The sequence below is a fragment of the Ceratotherium simum genome, chromosome 24, assembly GCF_057802395.1.
Source record: "Ceratotherium simum simum isolate JZ-2026a chromosome 24, ASM5780239v1, whole genome shotgun sequence".
In the NCBI taxonomy this organism is placed as follows: Eukaryota; Metazoa; Chordata; class Mammalia; order Perissodactyla; family Rhinocerotidae; genus Ceratotherium; species Ceratotherium simum.
Window position 1 is genome coordinate 30,844,708 of NC_141923.1, and position 16,413 is coordinate 30,861,120.

At 44.0% G+C, this 16,413-nt stretch overlaps 1 protein-coding gene across 1 annotated transcript in view; it reads right to left on the reverse strand.

The window, feature by feature from the left end:
- Window positions 1-16,413, reverse strand: part of RGS6 (regulator of G protein signaling 6) — a 528,845-nt gene that overhangs the window by 43,887 nt on the left and 468,545 nt on the right. Inside the window, 1 exon segment of the mRNA XM_087447760.1 lies at window positions 3,824-3,949. Coding sequence (XP_087303886.1) covers window positions 3,824-3,949 — 126 coding nt within the window.

Genomic DNA, 16,413 nt, shown 5'->3' on the forward strand with positions numbered 1-16,413 from the left:
GTTTTCATTTTTAACTCATGCCCTGCCGTGCGGCAACAGTGTCAAGCCAGGGAGGATAAAGATTTGTGCAGGGGAGATGGAGAGGAGGCACAGGTGGCAAGGGGCTCCTGTCACCATTCTGGGAAGACACACAGAGAAGGGAGGATGATGAGACCAGAGAACTCACTGGAACTCCCTGCTTTGGAACTGGGAGGTCCCTACCCTGTGCACGAGAGGCCACATGCATTCCAAAGGCCCCGAGCCAACTCCTGTCTCGGGGGCCCACCCAGTCCCAATGGAGCCCTGGGCTCAGCTCAGGGTGCCACAGAGAGCATATAGTCACACGCTGTGCTGTCTGCAGCAAAATGCGCTGGCCATGCCCCCTCTAGGCCCTGGAGGTGATGACCCTCCCACATCTCACAGGCTCACCTAAAAGAAAAATGATCAAAGGGGACTTCAACCTACATTGTATTATCACAGACATTTTTCCTTAAAGGATCCAGGCTGACGCTTTGCTGTTGTGAGAGCAATACCTGTTCTCTTCAGGGCTCCTCTGCTCTGCATTCTGAAGCTCTGGTATAAGTTCAACCACTTGGCTACTTAATTGGCAAAATTTTTCTATGTGCTGTGCAAAAATGTTACGATCTTAGTACACTTTTCACTGGAGAGATGCAAGGGCACACAGGAAGACAGAAGCGGAGAGGCCTTCGCAATGAAGCCAGTCGAGTTCTGGTCAGTCTCTCTCTTTTCCTCCCATGCTCCAAAGCCAGTTGCCTGGGCTCTTGACCAATCCTGGGGAGAAGGGATGACCCCAGCACAGCCAACACAACAGGTCGGGAGGATCCTCAAGTTGCGCCACATTGCACAGCTCCAGGGGGCGCCATGCCCACGGACCACAGTAGAGGTGCATCTGCAGGGCCGCACGTGGCTGCCCTGCACAAGGGTAAAACGTGCTCAGCTCTGGGACCCTGGAACCTGGGTCATGGTAGGAGCTAAACCAACATCTGTGGCCAAACAAATGAATACAAAGGGAAGGGGGAGAAACAACCTGGTTATGGGTAACTAGAGTCCTAAAGTTGTGTGATTTAAAACCGAGCTTCCCCTCACACATCCAGTTATGCTGACTATCACGAAAGTGCAATTTGGGCCTCCAGAGAGGAGTTTAGAAGCTCTTGGGCTATACCTTTTATCTCCAGCCATGCTATTTTCTTTATCCTCTCTCCTGTCATGGATCAGAGGGGACCCTCTTTAAGTCTGGATTTATGCATTCACGCTGGGGGTGTCGATTAGTCACCGGCACACTCACACACACTCCTTCACCCCAGATTGAATGTGGCCCTCCTGGCACTGGAGGAAGGAGCTGGCAGAGGCACAAGAGGTAATGGCAGGATGAGGGGCTGAACACCTGCCAGGGACACACTCCTCCGTGCACTCCCAGCCTTAAATGTAATGCATATTTCTTGAAACCAGTCTGAACTGATATAGGGCTCTGGTGACACTCAGACTGGGCACGGTGGTGCCCAGCCAGCAGATGCTCCTGCCCCTGGGCCCCCCGCTATGACCAGGACCCTATGGTCATTCCTTAAAGTCTCCATAACAATGTAGGTGGCAGAGGGTCATAAGGCCACTCATGGGCTAAGAAATATCAGGTAAAGGGGGCTCCATACCACTCCATCTTAGGGACCGAGAGGGGACAGAGATGAGACGGACTCCCAGGGATGGTTCATGGGAATGAAGCCAGGGTGACACTTTAGGCTGAACTGGCTGTACAGAAAGGCTGCCTGGGCACAACATGCTGGCCACAGAGGGGTTTGCTTCCCAAGCAAAACCCACCTCCAGGCACAGCCTGGGAGGCTGTTCTGAGCACCACTCTGATGAAGAGCTTTAGAAATCAAGGCTTATGTTACAAATACTTGACTAGGAATTCAAGTGAAGCTCTGAGCTGTGTTTAGAATAATGCCTCAGCGTAAAGAAAGAACTCTGGTGTCATAACCTGAAATCAGATACTCAACCTTATCTGGTTTAAAATAGGCATATGGCTGCCTGGACAGGCATCGATACACACAGTTATTTGGCATCTACACGTCCTCCCAGGACTTTATGGTGTGGGTGAGTCTCACTGGGACATCTTTGCTCATAGGTCTTCCAGCTTAGAATACTCTCCCTCCCTCCTGCTTGTCTGTCAGTCTCTCGTGTATTCTTCAAAGTCCAGCTTATCATTTGCCTACTCTGGCTTACATTCATTTCTCCCTTTTTAAAACACTTCCAAAACAGTTCTTAGAGTTTACACTCATTTATATTCATTTAATGACTTAATAGTTTCTTGTGTTTTTTCCTCAAGGACCTACAAGGCTGTTGTAGGCAAAGATCATGTATCTTGACTTTCTTGCGTCCCTCAGCAGACTCTTGAGGGAGCATAGGTGTGTAATAAACATCATTTGATTGATGTATGGGACTGATATCATCTTGAACTCCAAATAAATAACATAAATTTTGCACATTACCACTAGAGCGGACAGTGCTTTCCCCACAGTAAATGCTCTGCCTTTTTAAAGTTAAAAAACATTTAAAAAATTAATAAAACCACTATTTTTGAAAAAAAAAATGCCATTGGAAGATGGGAATTAACCTAGTATATAAAAGAGAAACTGGTGGCCAAGAAAAAACACTGGGATTTCCATCTTACCCCTTGAGAAGTCACCAGTTTGCTAAGACCACGAAGGGGTCTTAGATAAGTTGTGTTTTCCATGGGTCTGTGTTTCTACATCTTTTTTTTTTTCTTTTCTTTTTTTTTTTTTTGTGAGGAGATCAGCCCTGTGCTAACATCTGCCAATCCTCCTCTTTTTTTCTTTTTGCTGAGGAAGACTGGCCCTGGGCTAACATCCATGCCCATCTTCCTCCACTTTATATGGGACGCCGCCACAACGTGGCTTGCCAAGCAGTGCGTCAGTGCGCGCCCGGGATCCGAACCGGCGAACCCCGGGCCGCCACAGCGGAGCGCGCGCACTTAACCACTTGCACCACCGGTCCGGCCCCTGTGTTTCTACATCTAATGCAATGAAAGCCTGAGTAAATCACGAGTTCCCACATTTTTCATGACCAAGGACACTTTCTTTTACAATGCACTCCCTTTCCTTCCTCTCACAATGGACCCCATGTTTTGAAAGTTTTATTTTTTCCTTCTACTGTACAGTAACTATTAACACATTAATACATTTTCCCTCATCTTTATTAGTCATAGACCAGTAGAAACAATCAGATGTTCTCATTAGCATCAGGTGACCAGACTAATTATGCACACATGGAGTTGACAGAATTCCCTCCAAAAGGAAAAGCATGTTTTAATTAGCTTTTATAGTTATGTCTCCAGCTATCGAATGACATTTAGTTTGGCTTTTTGAAATTCTGAAATGAGCCCACTGACCCCTCTTTCTTCTATTTAGCCTGTGAAGTATTCAGGAGCCCAGGCTGGGAAGCTTCGAAAGAGAGGGTCTCCGAGCTGCCTTTCCACTCTGAAGCTGCCTGGTTCCATGGTTTTAGTTAATAGGTGGTGTCATCAAATGGATTTGATGACACCACCTATTAACTAAAGACCATTTACTTATTTTTGGAGACATGTTTCTAACGACTTGAACAACGTTATCTGGTGTTGGCAGGTGCTGATACAGTGATAACAAAGCTGTGTATAAAGTTTGTCCTTCTCCATTTCAACCTTAGCCAGGTTAGCTGGAACTTGAATTTGAACCGTAACATTTTATTGAGAAAAGGAGGCAGAAAGAGAGACTGATTATGCAAATATCTTCATTCACACTCTGCACACAGCTCAAACCTTTGAGAGATTTACCTGAGGTTTTCTGAACTGAATTCGGACTCCAGGAACCGTAGAAACTGGTCCCTCCCCACCTGGTCCTTCAATATCTCGTCGAAAGAGAAGCCCCATCTCTTTACCCGTTGCTGGCTGGGCTCTTTGCTTGTAGGGGGAACAAAGGTTTAAAAAATGATCAATACCAATGTCGTACGCTCTTCAACAATTTAAATCTATTTCGCTGCCACACACCAAAGAGATATGTCTCCTGTTGAAGTGACAGATTCTATAAAAACTGCACAAACTCCAAATGTGGACTTTTGTACACCAACACTAGCCAACAGTAAAAAGTCTCTTTAAAGAAGGCATTTGAAAGGGGTAACGCTTAAGTGAGGGCCACCAGGACGCCCACCAAGTGCCTGCTGCCTACAGGAAATACAACCACCTCCTTGATTTAGCTTCCCTGGGCCATTCCCATCAGTTATAGGCCCAACTCTTGAGTCCATCATTTTTTCACTTTTTTTTTAGTCACTGAGATTCCTCGTGACTCCAACCTTTCATTAAAGACATTGTCCCTATCTCCCACCACTTCTTCAATCCACAGGGAAGAATCAGAGTCCTATTGGGATCCAAGTGACACACAACTGGTCCAAAATGAATCAAGGTCAGCCCCAGTGGCCTAGTGGTTAAGTTTCGTGCATTCCGCTTCAGCGGCCCGGGTTTGGTTCCCGGGCGCAGACCTACACCACTTGTCGGCCATGCTGTGGTGGCAGCTCACATACAAGATAGAGGAAGACTGGCCACAGATGTTAGCTCAGGGCAAATCTTCCTCAGCAAAAAAGAGGAAGATTGGCAACAGATGTTAGCTCAGGGCCAATCTTTCTCAGGAAAAAAAAAAAAGAATCAACTCATCCAGGATAAACCTGAACAACTATTCACTTGTTTAGAAGCAGAATGTTGCATTCATTTTTTGATTTAACAACCACCTGCACAGTGTTTATGATATTCTAGGCATCGTTCCAAGTTAACTCACTGAGTCCTCACAACTACTTTGTGAAAAATGTACTAGTATTGTCCCCATTTTACAGATAGGGAAGCTGAGGCCTAATGATATCTGCCCAAGGACACACTAGGAAGGGATGGAGTCAAGACTCAAGTCCAGACTTGACTTGCACCCCTTCACTCTGTTGCCTCCCATCTGTGTCCTCTCCTCAGATCAAAGGAGGGGGTTGGTCTTATTTTTTTGGTGTTGGAAGCATGAGATATTTCCTTGAGCTTCTGTCTTTCCATTTGCAGTTCACTTGCTGTATTTATTCCCCAGACCCTTCAAGCAGCAACAGAGTCCTAGTTCACAAGCCATGTGTTGTAATCTCCCACTCAAGAAGTGGTCTAGGCCCAGTGGTGGGATCTCAGGCCCCATCTCAGACGTGTAGAATCAAAACCCACAGCTTAACAAGATCTCCAGGAGATTTAACTGTACATTACACTTTGAGAAGCATTAGTCTAGCAATACTTACTTGCCCTCTTTTTAAAAATAGGTACATACTTTTTATTATCTCTAACAGACATTAGGTGAATAAAATCGTGTTTCCTCTTATTATGGAGTTGACATATTCTCAATATTTATCTTAGAAAATTACACTTAGTAAAAAGGGGAAGAGAGCATATGTGTTGAAAGGTTTGGAAAAACAAATAGCTCTAGACCAGTGCTACCCAAGAGAACTTTCTGCAGTGATGGAAGTATTCTATATCTGTGTTCTCCAATATGGTAGCCACTAGCCTCTTGTGGCTATTAAGCACTTGGAAGGTCGTACTGAGGAACTGAATTTTAAATTTTATTTAATTTTAAATAATTAAAGTTTAAATTTAAGAGGCCACATGTGATTAGTGGCTACTACACTGGAAAGCATAGCTCTGGACTTTAGTGATTCAAACCCAACCCTTCTATTTCTGCACCGCTACACGTAATCAGCAGCAGCAGGATCTTCTAATTCTGAGATTATGTACTTGGGGTTCTGGAAGCTCTTGTGCACAATTGTGCGTTTCCAGGCTGAGCCCAGTAGGGTCAGGGTGGAAGACCAAGCCCATCAGGTCAAACAGGGAGAATTCCATGAACGATTTCTTCCAAAGTTCCAGGTTTGGCCTTTTACAATAAGAAAAGAAGACAGATCCTGGATTGTCTCAAACAGAAGCCACAGAACCAATCAAACTCAATAGCTTTCCAGGGGAAAAAAGTACTATTTACGGAGAAATCCCCCTGGAGTTGAGGAGCAGCCAAATGTAAGCCCCAGAGAGCTGCAGGTTATCATCTCTTTCTGCCATGATCATGCTGTGACCTGCAATGGGCTCAACCATCTGCTCTTTGCCATCCAAGGTTGCAGGGCTCTGCAGGGATGGTGCTGCATCCTGATCAAAGGCTGTGCCCAGAGAGCCAGGTGTGGAAAGTTGCTCAGTCTTTGTGGTGACTGCATCATGGATGCATACCCACGACCACTGTTACCACTTTCTGGTACCAAGTGGTGAGTCCACATTCATCCCACTGGGTTCCTTGGTGATGTCAGGGGTGGGAGAAGGGCCATTTTTGGGGTAGGCCAGACAGCTTGGAGTGTCATATTAGATGCAGAATCAGAGGCCTAGGACAGAGGTTGGGACATCCAGAAAGCGGCAAGGTCAGCCTTCAGCAGAAACAAGGAGGTCCGGAGAGACAGGATACCCTGGGGTAGCAGCTTCATAGGATGGCCATAACAAATTACCAACAATGGGTGACTTAAAATAGCAGAAATTTATTGTCTCCCAGTTCTGGAGGCTAGAAATCTGAAATCAAGGTGTTGGCAGGGCCACGCTCTCTCTAAAGGCTCTAGGGGAGAAACCGTTCCATGCCTCTCTCTTAGCTTCCGATGTTGCCAGCAATACCTGGCATCCCTTGGCTTGCAGCTGCATCACTCCAATCTCTGCCTCCGTCGTCACACGGCCTTCTCCCTGGGTGTCTGTCTTCACATGGCATTCACTCTGTGTGTGCCTGTGTCTCTGTTCTCATAAAGATACCAGTCATATTGGATTAGGAGCCTACCTACTCCAGTATGACCTCATCTTAGCTGATTGCATCTGCAACAGCCCTATTTCCACATAAAATCACATTCTGAGGTTCTGGGAAGGATATGAATTTTTGGGTGACACTATTTAATCTAGTATATCTGGGTTCCCTCAACTACTCACTATTCACAATCTTATTTATACACCTGGATGCTCCACATCTGCTCCTTTTTTTCTACATTTGGTCATTGGGATCTATTCTATTAAGAGCTTCTTGGATACAACTTCTCTATATGTGTGCTTCCTGCATCACTTGGGTATTTTCCAAGCATTATCTCCTTTAAGGTTCAAGATCAGATTTGAACATGTTTCTACCACTGAATGGTCTCTGTGGTTATAAAATATTTCTGAAAATTAAAATATCTCTGGGTATTCATCCCCAGGTGACTGGTACAATAACTTTCCCTTGGCCCAACTCAAACAAATAATCCACAGAACTCACAGCCCCCTTATTTCCATTCATTGTGTAGAAATGCTTCCTTATAACATATTTTTATTATAGTTTGGATCATCATTTAGCTTTTTAAGGGTTTGTGTCATTGTCTCTCCAGCTATCTTGGGAGTTCTTTGACGGCAAAGACCATGTCTCATGCATTTTTGTATTCACCATAGTGCTTTTCACACAGCAAGTGTTCAACATCAGGAGGAAATCAATAAGAAAATGCGTATAGTGATGTGGGTGATGTGTCCTTATCCCGACAGCATTTTCTAATCGCTACTGGATGCCTTTTCTAACTCTTATTTGTGTTCTACGCCCATTGATTCTCACAAAATTCCTTCCTCCCACTGGGCAGCCCAAACCAACACATAGCAAAGAATGGTGGTGCTCCAAGAAAGTCCATCTTTCATTCCAGCTCATCTCTCAACTAAAGAGCATGGAGGAAATCTCCCAAAGTGAGAACAAGAAAGCCAGATTCAGAGGAAGCGTCATCTATAAAAACACTCGTTTCTGCAGGGTCTATGTAGTGCTAGGCATGGTGCAAGGAGCTTTCCTTACAGTGGTCCCTTTGAATCTCAGTATAAGCAAGGAAGGTGGATATTTGTAGTCATGCATCACTTATCGACAAGGATGTGTTCTGAGAAATACGTCTTCAGGCCATTTGGTCATTGTGCAAACAGCATAGAGTATACTGAAGTGGAACAAAATTTGCCATCCCAAAATGTGTCTCTTTAACATGGGGATTATTTTAGGCTGATTATTTTTAAGAAATAAAAGACTCAGAAAGTTTTTCTTGTTATCTCCCCCTTAACTGCCTAAAAGAATTCAAATAAAAAAACCTGTCTTGGGAAGTGAGCTATCACCTTAGCATAACATGAACTAGGTGGTAGGCAGGGAGGAACCTAGGAAAGCCTGTTTGTTGGGATCCCCTCTGTGTGCTTCTGTTTCTGTGTGGCCAAACACTTGTTTTCCAAATGTTTGCTCCTTTTCACCTGCCTCTTAATTGCCTTCCTTCTCTTTGAAGTCCCTGACTCTCCCCACCCCCAACATCTTCTTTTGTCTTTAGCTGAGGATGGCATTTAAGGTGGGGGCTTAGGCCATTTTGGCCAGTTATTCAGTTTTCCTGGATTTCTTCCATGTATACATGTTATTAAACTTTAATTTGTTTTTCTCCTCTTAATCTGTCTCATGTCAATTTAATTCTTAGACCAGCCAGAAGAACCTAGAAGGGTAGAGAAAAATGTCTTCCACCCCTACAGTACTTACACAAACCTAGATGGTATAGCCTACTACATACCTAGGCTATATGGTACTAATCTTATGGGACCACAATTGTATATGCAGTTCTGTGTTGACTGAAATGCTGTTATGCAGCACATGACTGTATTTAAATTTCCAGAGCTCAAAAGAGGTCAGATTGCCCAAAGCCACACAGCTAGTAAGTGGCAGTCTGGAATTATAACCTGGGTCTTCCTGTCTCTAAAGCTTTTTGTGTTTTTTTCCTTCCACTACCTTGCCTTCCATTACATTTCCTTCATTTGATGTCTAAACTAAGATTTTGAGGGAGATGTAAGCTATCTTCAAAAGATTTTTGAGTTATTAGCAAAATTATAAAACAAGGGACAGTTCCTTAAAGAGATAATACTCAGTGACCCCATTTCAGGGCCAATGCTATTGCAGGAACAATTGCAATTTTATTTGATGCCCCAAGAACAACCTGAGGGTCCTGAATACTCCAATGGGCAGTGATCCAAGTATGTATGGCTGTGTAACAAACGATCTCCAAACTCGGTGGCTTAAAACAGCAATCTATTATTCTCTCTCATCATCCCATAGATTGACTGGACTCAGTTGGGTGATTCTCACTTGAGGTCTCTCAAGTAGTTGTAGTTGGATGGCAGCTGAAGGTGGGGTCATCTGAAGGCTCGACTGGGCTGGACATCCAAGATGGCTCATCACATGACAGTTGATGCTGGTTGTTGGCCGGGAGCTCACCTGAGGCTGTGGACCTCATGGCCTCCTCGATGGCTTGGGCCTCTCACAGCATGGCCAACAGTTCCAAGAAGGAATGTCTCAGGAGCAAATGCTTTAAACAACTGAGGTAGAAGCCACAGAGCTGCTTTATGACCTGTTCTTAGAATGTTACTTCTGCCACACTCCATTGGTCAAATAAGGCATCAAGGCCAGCCTAGATGAAAAGGGAGGGAGATGTCGCCACTTGATGTAAGAAGTGGCCCATGCATACAAAGAGGGAAGGCACTGATGGGGCCATAATTGGAGACTGACTACCACAGAGAAGGAGCCCGACTAATATCCTGGATTAATAGCTCTATCAAACTTGTTGGGCACGGGCAGCTCAGGGACAGTCCCTGCCTCTCAGCAGGTCAGGCTGGCTGGGAGTGGATGCCTATGGCCAAAAAGGATGAGCCAGGCTCCTTGAAGCTCTTTTCTTATGTGCCTGATGCCCAGCAGAGAGAGAAAGCTAAATCTGAATCATGCGGAGAGAGCAAATTGTGACCCACAATTCTGCTGGCAATGCCAGGTTTTTGTTAGATCTGCTATCTGGTTAGTGGCACTGCCAGGAACACTCCCCACAGACTTCCCTGACACACTCTCCTGACAGTGTTTAGATAACAGAATTCTCTTCAACCGTGACCTGGTAAATTTTGTCTGATTTTTCCTCAATGAGTCCTGCTATCACTCTTTTCTTTAACAAAACTTTACTTCTCAGAATTTCCATTGGATAGACTTGAGGTGTAGTTTGCTCATCCTTTAAAAGGGCAGCATTTTATTGCTCTCTGAAAATATACTTTCTCATTCTTGGCTTTCTAGATCTAAGAGTTTGTCTGAGAAGGAGAAAGGATTAAAGCACAGTTTTCTATTATTTATGCTACATCCTGCATCATCTTGCCAATTATTCTTTTAAACCCTGTCACCATCTTCCACTGGGCTGTCTATAACCTCCACATGGCAGAGACAATATGTCCATCTTTGTGGAATCCAGATATTGTCTGTGATGTCCTCCACCCTGGACATTGCAATGAGTCTACCTGGACCCCTTTGTCCATGCCCAGCAGAAATCAGAGGCCCCCTCAGTCTACCGTGAGTTCCCAAGGGAGTCCTGCTTTCTCACATGCTGCCTCTACTCTCCCACACACCTTCGCTCATCTTCACCAAAACCCTCCTTCACATGAAGCGTTTGAGAGGGTAGAAGCCTTGACTGGGTCAAATTGGAGGGTCTTGAGAAGGTGGTACACATTGCACCACCCAGCAGCAGACAATTTAAAAATCACAGACTCAGGCCTGCCCGGTGGTGCAGCACTTAAGTGCACGTGCTCCGCTGCGGTGGCCCGGGGTTCGGATCCCGGGTGGGCACCGATACACTGCTTGTCAAGCCATGCTGTCGCGGAGTCTCATATAAAGTGGAGGAAGATGGGCACGGATGTTAGCCCAGGGCCAGTCTTCCTCAGCAAAAAGAGGAGGATTGGCACATGTTAGCTCAGGGGTGATCTTCCTCACAAAAAAGAAAAAAATAAATAAATAAATAAAAATCACATACTCGACATTCCTGTTTTTTAAAAGTCTTTAGACACCTCAGTGCTAGGGATTCTCCTCGCCCTGCACAGGGGCCTGGTTTCTCTCATCACTCTGCTCCTTCTCCTCCCTTGCTTCTCACTGTCTCCCCTCACAGGAATTAAAAAATACGTTCTTCTCACGAGGCACAGCACAACCCTCTCCACTTGTTTGAGTCTCTGCCAACACCTCTGCCCTCAGGGCCTGACTCTGTGTCCCAAGAGACTTATCAATGTCCTTTGCCAAATGAGAAGGAATCCTGGGGCCAGGTGGTAGGATAGCACGTCTTATTCACCTTGCTACATTTGTATCTGGAGAGACCTTCCTTCACAGCACATAGTAGGTTCTCAGTATACATTTGTCGAATAAAACAGAAACTGAGAAAAAATGACTTTTAAAGATTTTATTGGTCACCTTCAGCCTTTGTTCCACGGACAGGAACCATCTTTAGACTGAAGCAGGATGTTGGCACTGATCCAAGACTCTGCGTATCTTCAAAGACAGGTTCGTGACCACTGCCAGCATCTGAGTGGGTGGGAATGTCCTACTGGGAGAAGAAATGGGGCCTCATGGCTTCTCTTCATTTTCACTTGTAATAAAGAACTTGATTCTGCTTGAAGGAGGACAGAAAGCCATAGGGTAGGCGTTCTGATTAGGGGAGGAGCCAGAGCAGTAGGAGCAGAACCAGAGCACTAGTTGTAGGGGCGGGTAGCACCCCTTTGGGGACGAAGTGCTGACAGGTTAGGATAAACCAACAGGCCAGGTGACCACCATTTTCCAAAATGATCACATGCTTCTTTGCTGACTTTCCAGAATGAAGGAGGAAATCCCAGTGTCATCAAGGTGAATTAAATTCATGTACTTACCTCTCCTCCTTTTCCAAATACCCAAGAAATGACCAAAGAAATAGTCACTTCTCCATCTATCCTTCATCCAACCTATACTTTTTGAGTGTATACTGTGTGCCAGACACAGGTCTAAGTGATGATATAATTTTAAGTCCTATTTATAAAGAGAACCAGGAAGAGGATGTAATATAGAATGATTGGATGGATGGAGTGGCCACTAGAGATTGAATGGTCAGGGAGGCCTTTCTGAGAAAGGGACACCAAGGCAGAGCGAGACTTGAATGAGAAGGGAAGCCAGCCATGTGAGGATCTGGGGAAGACGGACATGGCAAGAGTCTGGAGTTCAGTGAAGTATAAAAAAAGACCTCATAATCTGTAAAGGCAAACAAATTTTCTACGGTAGATGACAACTTTGAGGAACTTCACGAAGGTATGAAGCAGGCGGACTGAACTGGTGACAAAGCTGATCGAGAGCCACCTATGACTCCAGTGGGACCATGTGAGAAGAAAGTAGATGGGTGTCCCCAACAGAGGCCTGGGAAAACCCCAAGCTCTGAGCAGCAGGACCAGAAGTAGAGGCTGTCGGTGGGCATTGGACAGGGGGCACATGAAGAAACTCAGAGATATGGAACACAGGCTCCACATGGCAGAGAGGTCTCCTAAGGACAGGGAGGTGTATTCTGGCCAGCTTCTAATATGGGCAATAAAACCAGAGGGCAGTGCCTCCGTAACCTAGGGGTGGAACAGCAAATATAGATGGGAAGAATGTCTTGGCAAAGAGCGGGGCCTCTAAAGACAGTCAGCTTTTCCCCTACTTCTCGGCTTCTGCAGATCTAACCGGGTTCCCCTAAGACCCTCAGCAGGAGGGAGAAGAGTGGACTTATTGGGGAGCACCGTGGAGAGGAAACTAAAGAACTTTGGAAACCTCATCAGGGCCTGAAACACAGAGCAGAGCACCCAGCTGCAGGATGTCATGCTAAGGGAAGGTGGGGCTCTACCACCCATGGACCCCCATAGCCATCTGTCCTACTCCGAGAGAGGATGCAGTCTTTCAGTCTGTTCTTGGACCACCAACCCAGGACCCAGAGGGGAACCCCGCCGATTTACTCGTGTCCTCCCATTAATACACTCAGGTGAAGCCCTACAGTCATGTGAACTGTTCAGAGAAAAGCCTGCCCAGGTTGGGGCAGGGAGGGTGGACTCCATGAAGCACACCATGACTTCTCAAACTGCGCTATGCCTCAGAATCACCTAGAATGCTGGCTAAAAATAGAGATACCCAGAACCACCCCAGGGCATCTGTATTTTTAATGACACCCCAGGTGATTCTGATGCACCCTATGGTTCGAGAACCAGTGACCCACACAACTGCTGAGGGAGCCCTCACCAGCTACGATGTAGTCCATTTGGACCAGGACTGCACATTAGAATCATTTGGAGAGATTTAAAAAAAATTCCAATGTCCACTGGCAGAAATTCTGATTTAATTGGCCTGGGGAGGGGACTGGGCATTGGTATTTTTTTATAAACTCTTCAGGTGGTTCTAATGCATGGCCAGGGTTGAAAGCCAAGACCTTCATTTACAAAAACCAGCAGTCCTCCAAATTGCTGGGTATATGAAAAGACTGATGTGCTCTGACAGTGACAGGAGTAATGAAACAATGATTCTCTGATCAATGACCCCCTGTGAAACAGACTAAGTGGCATAAATAGAGGGAAATATGAAAAAAAAAATCTGTATACCACCCCCAGGGAGACTCAAGAGGGTAAATATCAATAGAACAGAGCAGATTACTAAGAAAAAGCAGCCCAAGAAATATTAAGAATTCTTGGAAATGAAAAGCATGATTGTCAGCCACCCCTCCCAACACTCAGGAGGAAAAGACAAACCCGTTAAAGTATAAAATTACAGAATGGAAACCACTGAAAACCTAACTGGTGACTCTGGAGAGTAATTCAAGGAATTCTATCCTTAAATATAGAGTAAAAAGACTAAGAGATGGAAATTATAATAGGAAAAAAAAAAAAAGAGATATGGCTGCTACATCCCAGATGACCAGAATTCCTACAAAAGGATTTCCTGAGAAGAAAGGATAGAATGGAAAAAAGAGTAGCAGTAATTTACCAAAAAAAGGGAAGAAAAGACCCTGAGTTAAAGAAAGATTTAAGTTCTTAGATCAGATTAAAGGGACTACCTAAGACATGTCAAAAATATTAGAAAAATGATACCCATCTTCATATTATTTTTCTTTTAATGTTGACAGAGAAATATGTGTCTCAAAATATTAGTTTAAAATATATAAGGTTAACTTAGCTCTGGGGAAGAATGGAATTTAGATGAGGTAAAGGGAAATTTCTACTTTTTATTTTATATACTTCGTTACTATTTGCATGAAATAATGACATTTTAAATTAAAACATTTAAAAGTAAATATGATTAGAAACTAGAGTAACAAAAGCTAATACAAAACTTGATTAATAAGCAAAAGTCAAGGAAGAGAAAAAGAAACAAGAAGAATGAGATTCATAAAACATAAAATATCTGGGAAAAGATAAAATACACGATCCAAGCAAACGTGACTGTTTTATATCCCAATATCCAAACAAAACACGTCACTAGAAAAATGGGCAGAGAACGCAAAAACAGTTGTCACAAAAGAAAAATGAATATCTAATAATCATTAAGAAAGATTCTCAAGTATATTAACAAGGAAATGAAAAGTAAAATGAGATTTTTATGTTAATCTACCAGATTTGTAAAGATGAAAGATTGATAATGTTTGAGCTGGTGAGGATGTGGGGAAATGGACACTTTTAAGCTGCAGGAATGAAAAAAAATTGTTATAGTTTTGCTCAAGAGGAGTCTGGCCACATGAACTAAAATTAAAACATGCTTACCATTCCTAGCAATTCCACTTCTAGAAATTTACTCTAAAGAAAAAATTGGATTTGTGTATAAGGATGTTCCTTGTATCATTGTTTATATTACCAAAAAAAAAAAAAAAGGATATAACCTAAATATTTATGACCTGGGATTGTTTAAGTTATACTACACTCATGCAAGGGGACACTATGTAGCTATGAAAAAGGATAAGGTGGATGTATATGTGCTTACATGGAAAGACTGCTAGGATATATTGTTAATTAAAAAATTATGGGAAAATGTGTATATAATGAACCCATTATGGATACGATCTTGTATAGGCACACAAATCTAAAGGGATAGACACTAAATCAAAGGTTCCCAAACTTTCTGAGTTCACGGCATCCTTAGTGTCTCAGTAAGTTTTTCAGGTGCCCTGGGCCAAAAAAATACCTAACCATTTTCTTTGTGTGTGTGAGGAAGATTAGCCCTGAGCTAACATCCAGTGCCAATCCTCCTCTTTTTGCTGAGAAAGATTCGCCCTAGGCTAACGTCTGTGCCCATCTTCCTCTACTTTATATCAGACGCCACCACAGCATGGCTTGACAAACAGTATGTAGGGCCGTGCCCAGGATCTGAACCTACAAACCCCCGGCTGCTAAAGCAGAGTGGGTGAACCTAACTGCTAAGCCACTGGACCAGCCCCAAAATATCTAACAGATTTGTTTACTAAAAAGTCAGGTCTGAAGGACTTAATATGTATTTATGTCCTAACAACTTAGTAGCTATTTGAAATACATATAAATTGAAAGAAAAAACAATAGGTTTACTTCATTCTTAAATAGCCACAATGTGCACTATTGAGTACTGCACATGTTCTCAAACTTGAAATCAGATTGGGCCCCTCCACCCTCATTTCCTTGGCCATGTTGATTTTTGCACAGTACCTGCTTTTTATCAGATTTGCAGAGATATGACATCACTGAAAGGAATGGAACGTGATCTAATGTTGAAAACGGTGAACTACCTTAAACTCATGCAGTATGTGACAAATGTCACTGTGACATACTTCACTGTGTTTCCCTCAAAGATTCAGAATATGCCGTGGAACCCCGTGAGTTCCCTGCAGGGGCCCAGGTGCCCTGGTGCAGTTTGGGAACCATGGCATTAGACTATAAACAAAGGTTCTTCCTGGAAAATGAGACTGGGTTGGAGGAAGAGAGAATTTTCGTCATTATGCACGTCTGAATAGTCTGAACTTTTTATAATAAGCGTTTATGACTTTTATTACTTTTTATAAGGTTTTTCCATTTCAAGAAAAGAAGCCAGAAAAAGAACAGGAGTGAAAGCAAATGAGAGAGATATCAAGAAATGAAAAACGAAATAAAAAGTCTTCTAGCCGAGGGCCAAAAGGGTACAACGGCACAGCACACCAGACTTGTCGGCGCGTTTCCCTCCGTAATTGTGAATGTGCTCCAAGTCCTTCTGGGCTCCGGTTCCTCAGCTGTTAAATAAACACACCAGCTTCCCTCACGGGTGAGGAGTTACTCGATGGAATCACCACTGCCAGGGACTCCAGAAGAGCAGAGTGATGAAAACTGTGGCTCTGGAGCCCTCTGCCTGGGTTCTCATCCTAACTTTGCCACCTACTTGCTGTGTGACCTTGAGCAAGTTCATTAACTCCTCTGTGCCTCAGTTTCCTCATCTGTTCAATGGTGAGATTAATTTTGTTTCCCTGTTGTGGGGATTCCACGTAAGACACTTACATTGTGGCCAGCACCAAGTCAGTGCTAGCTATTATTGTTGTTGCTGC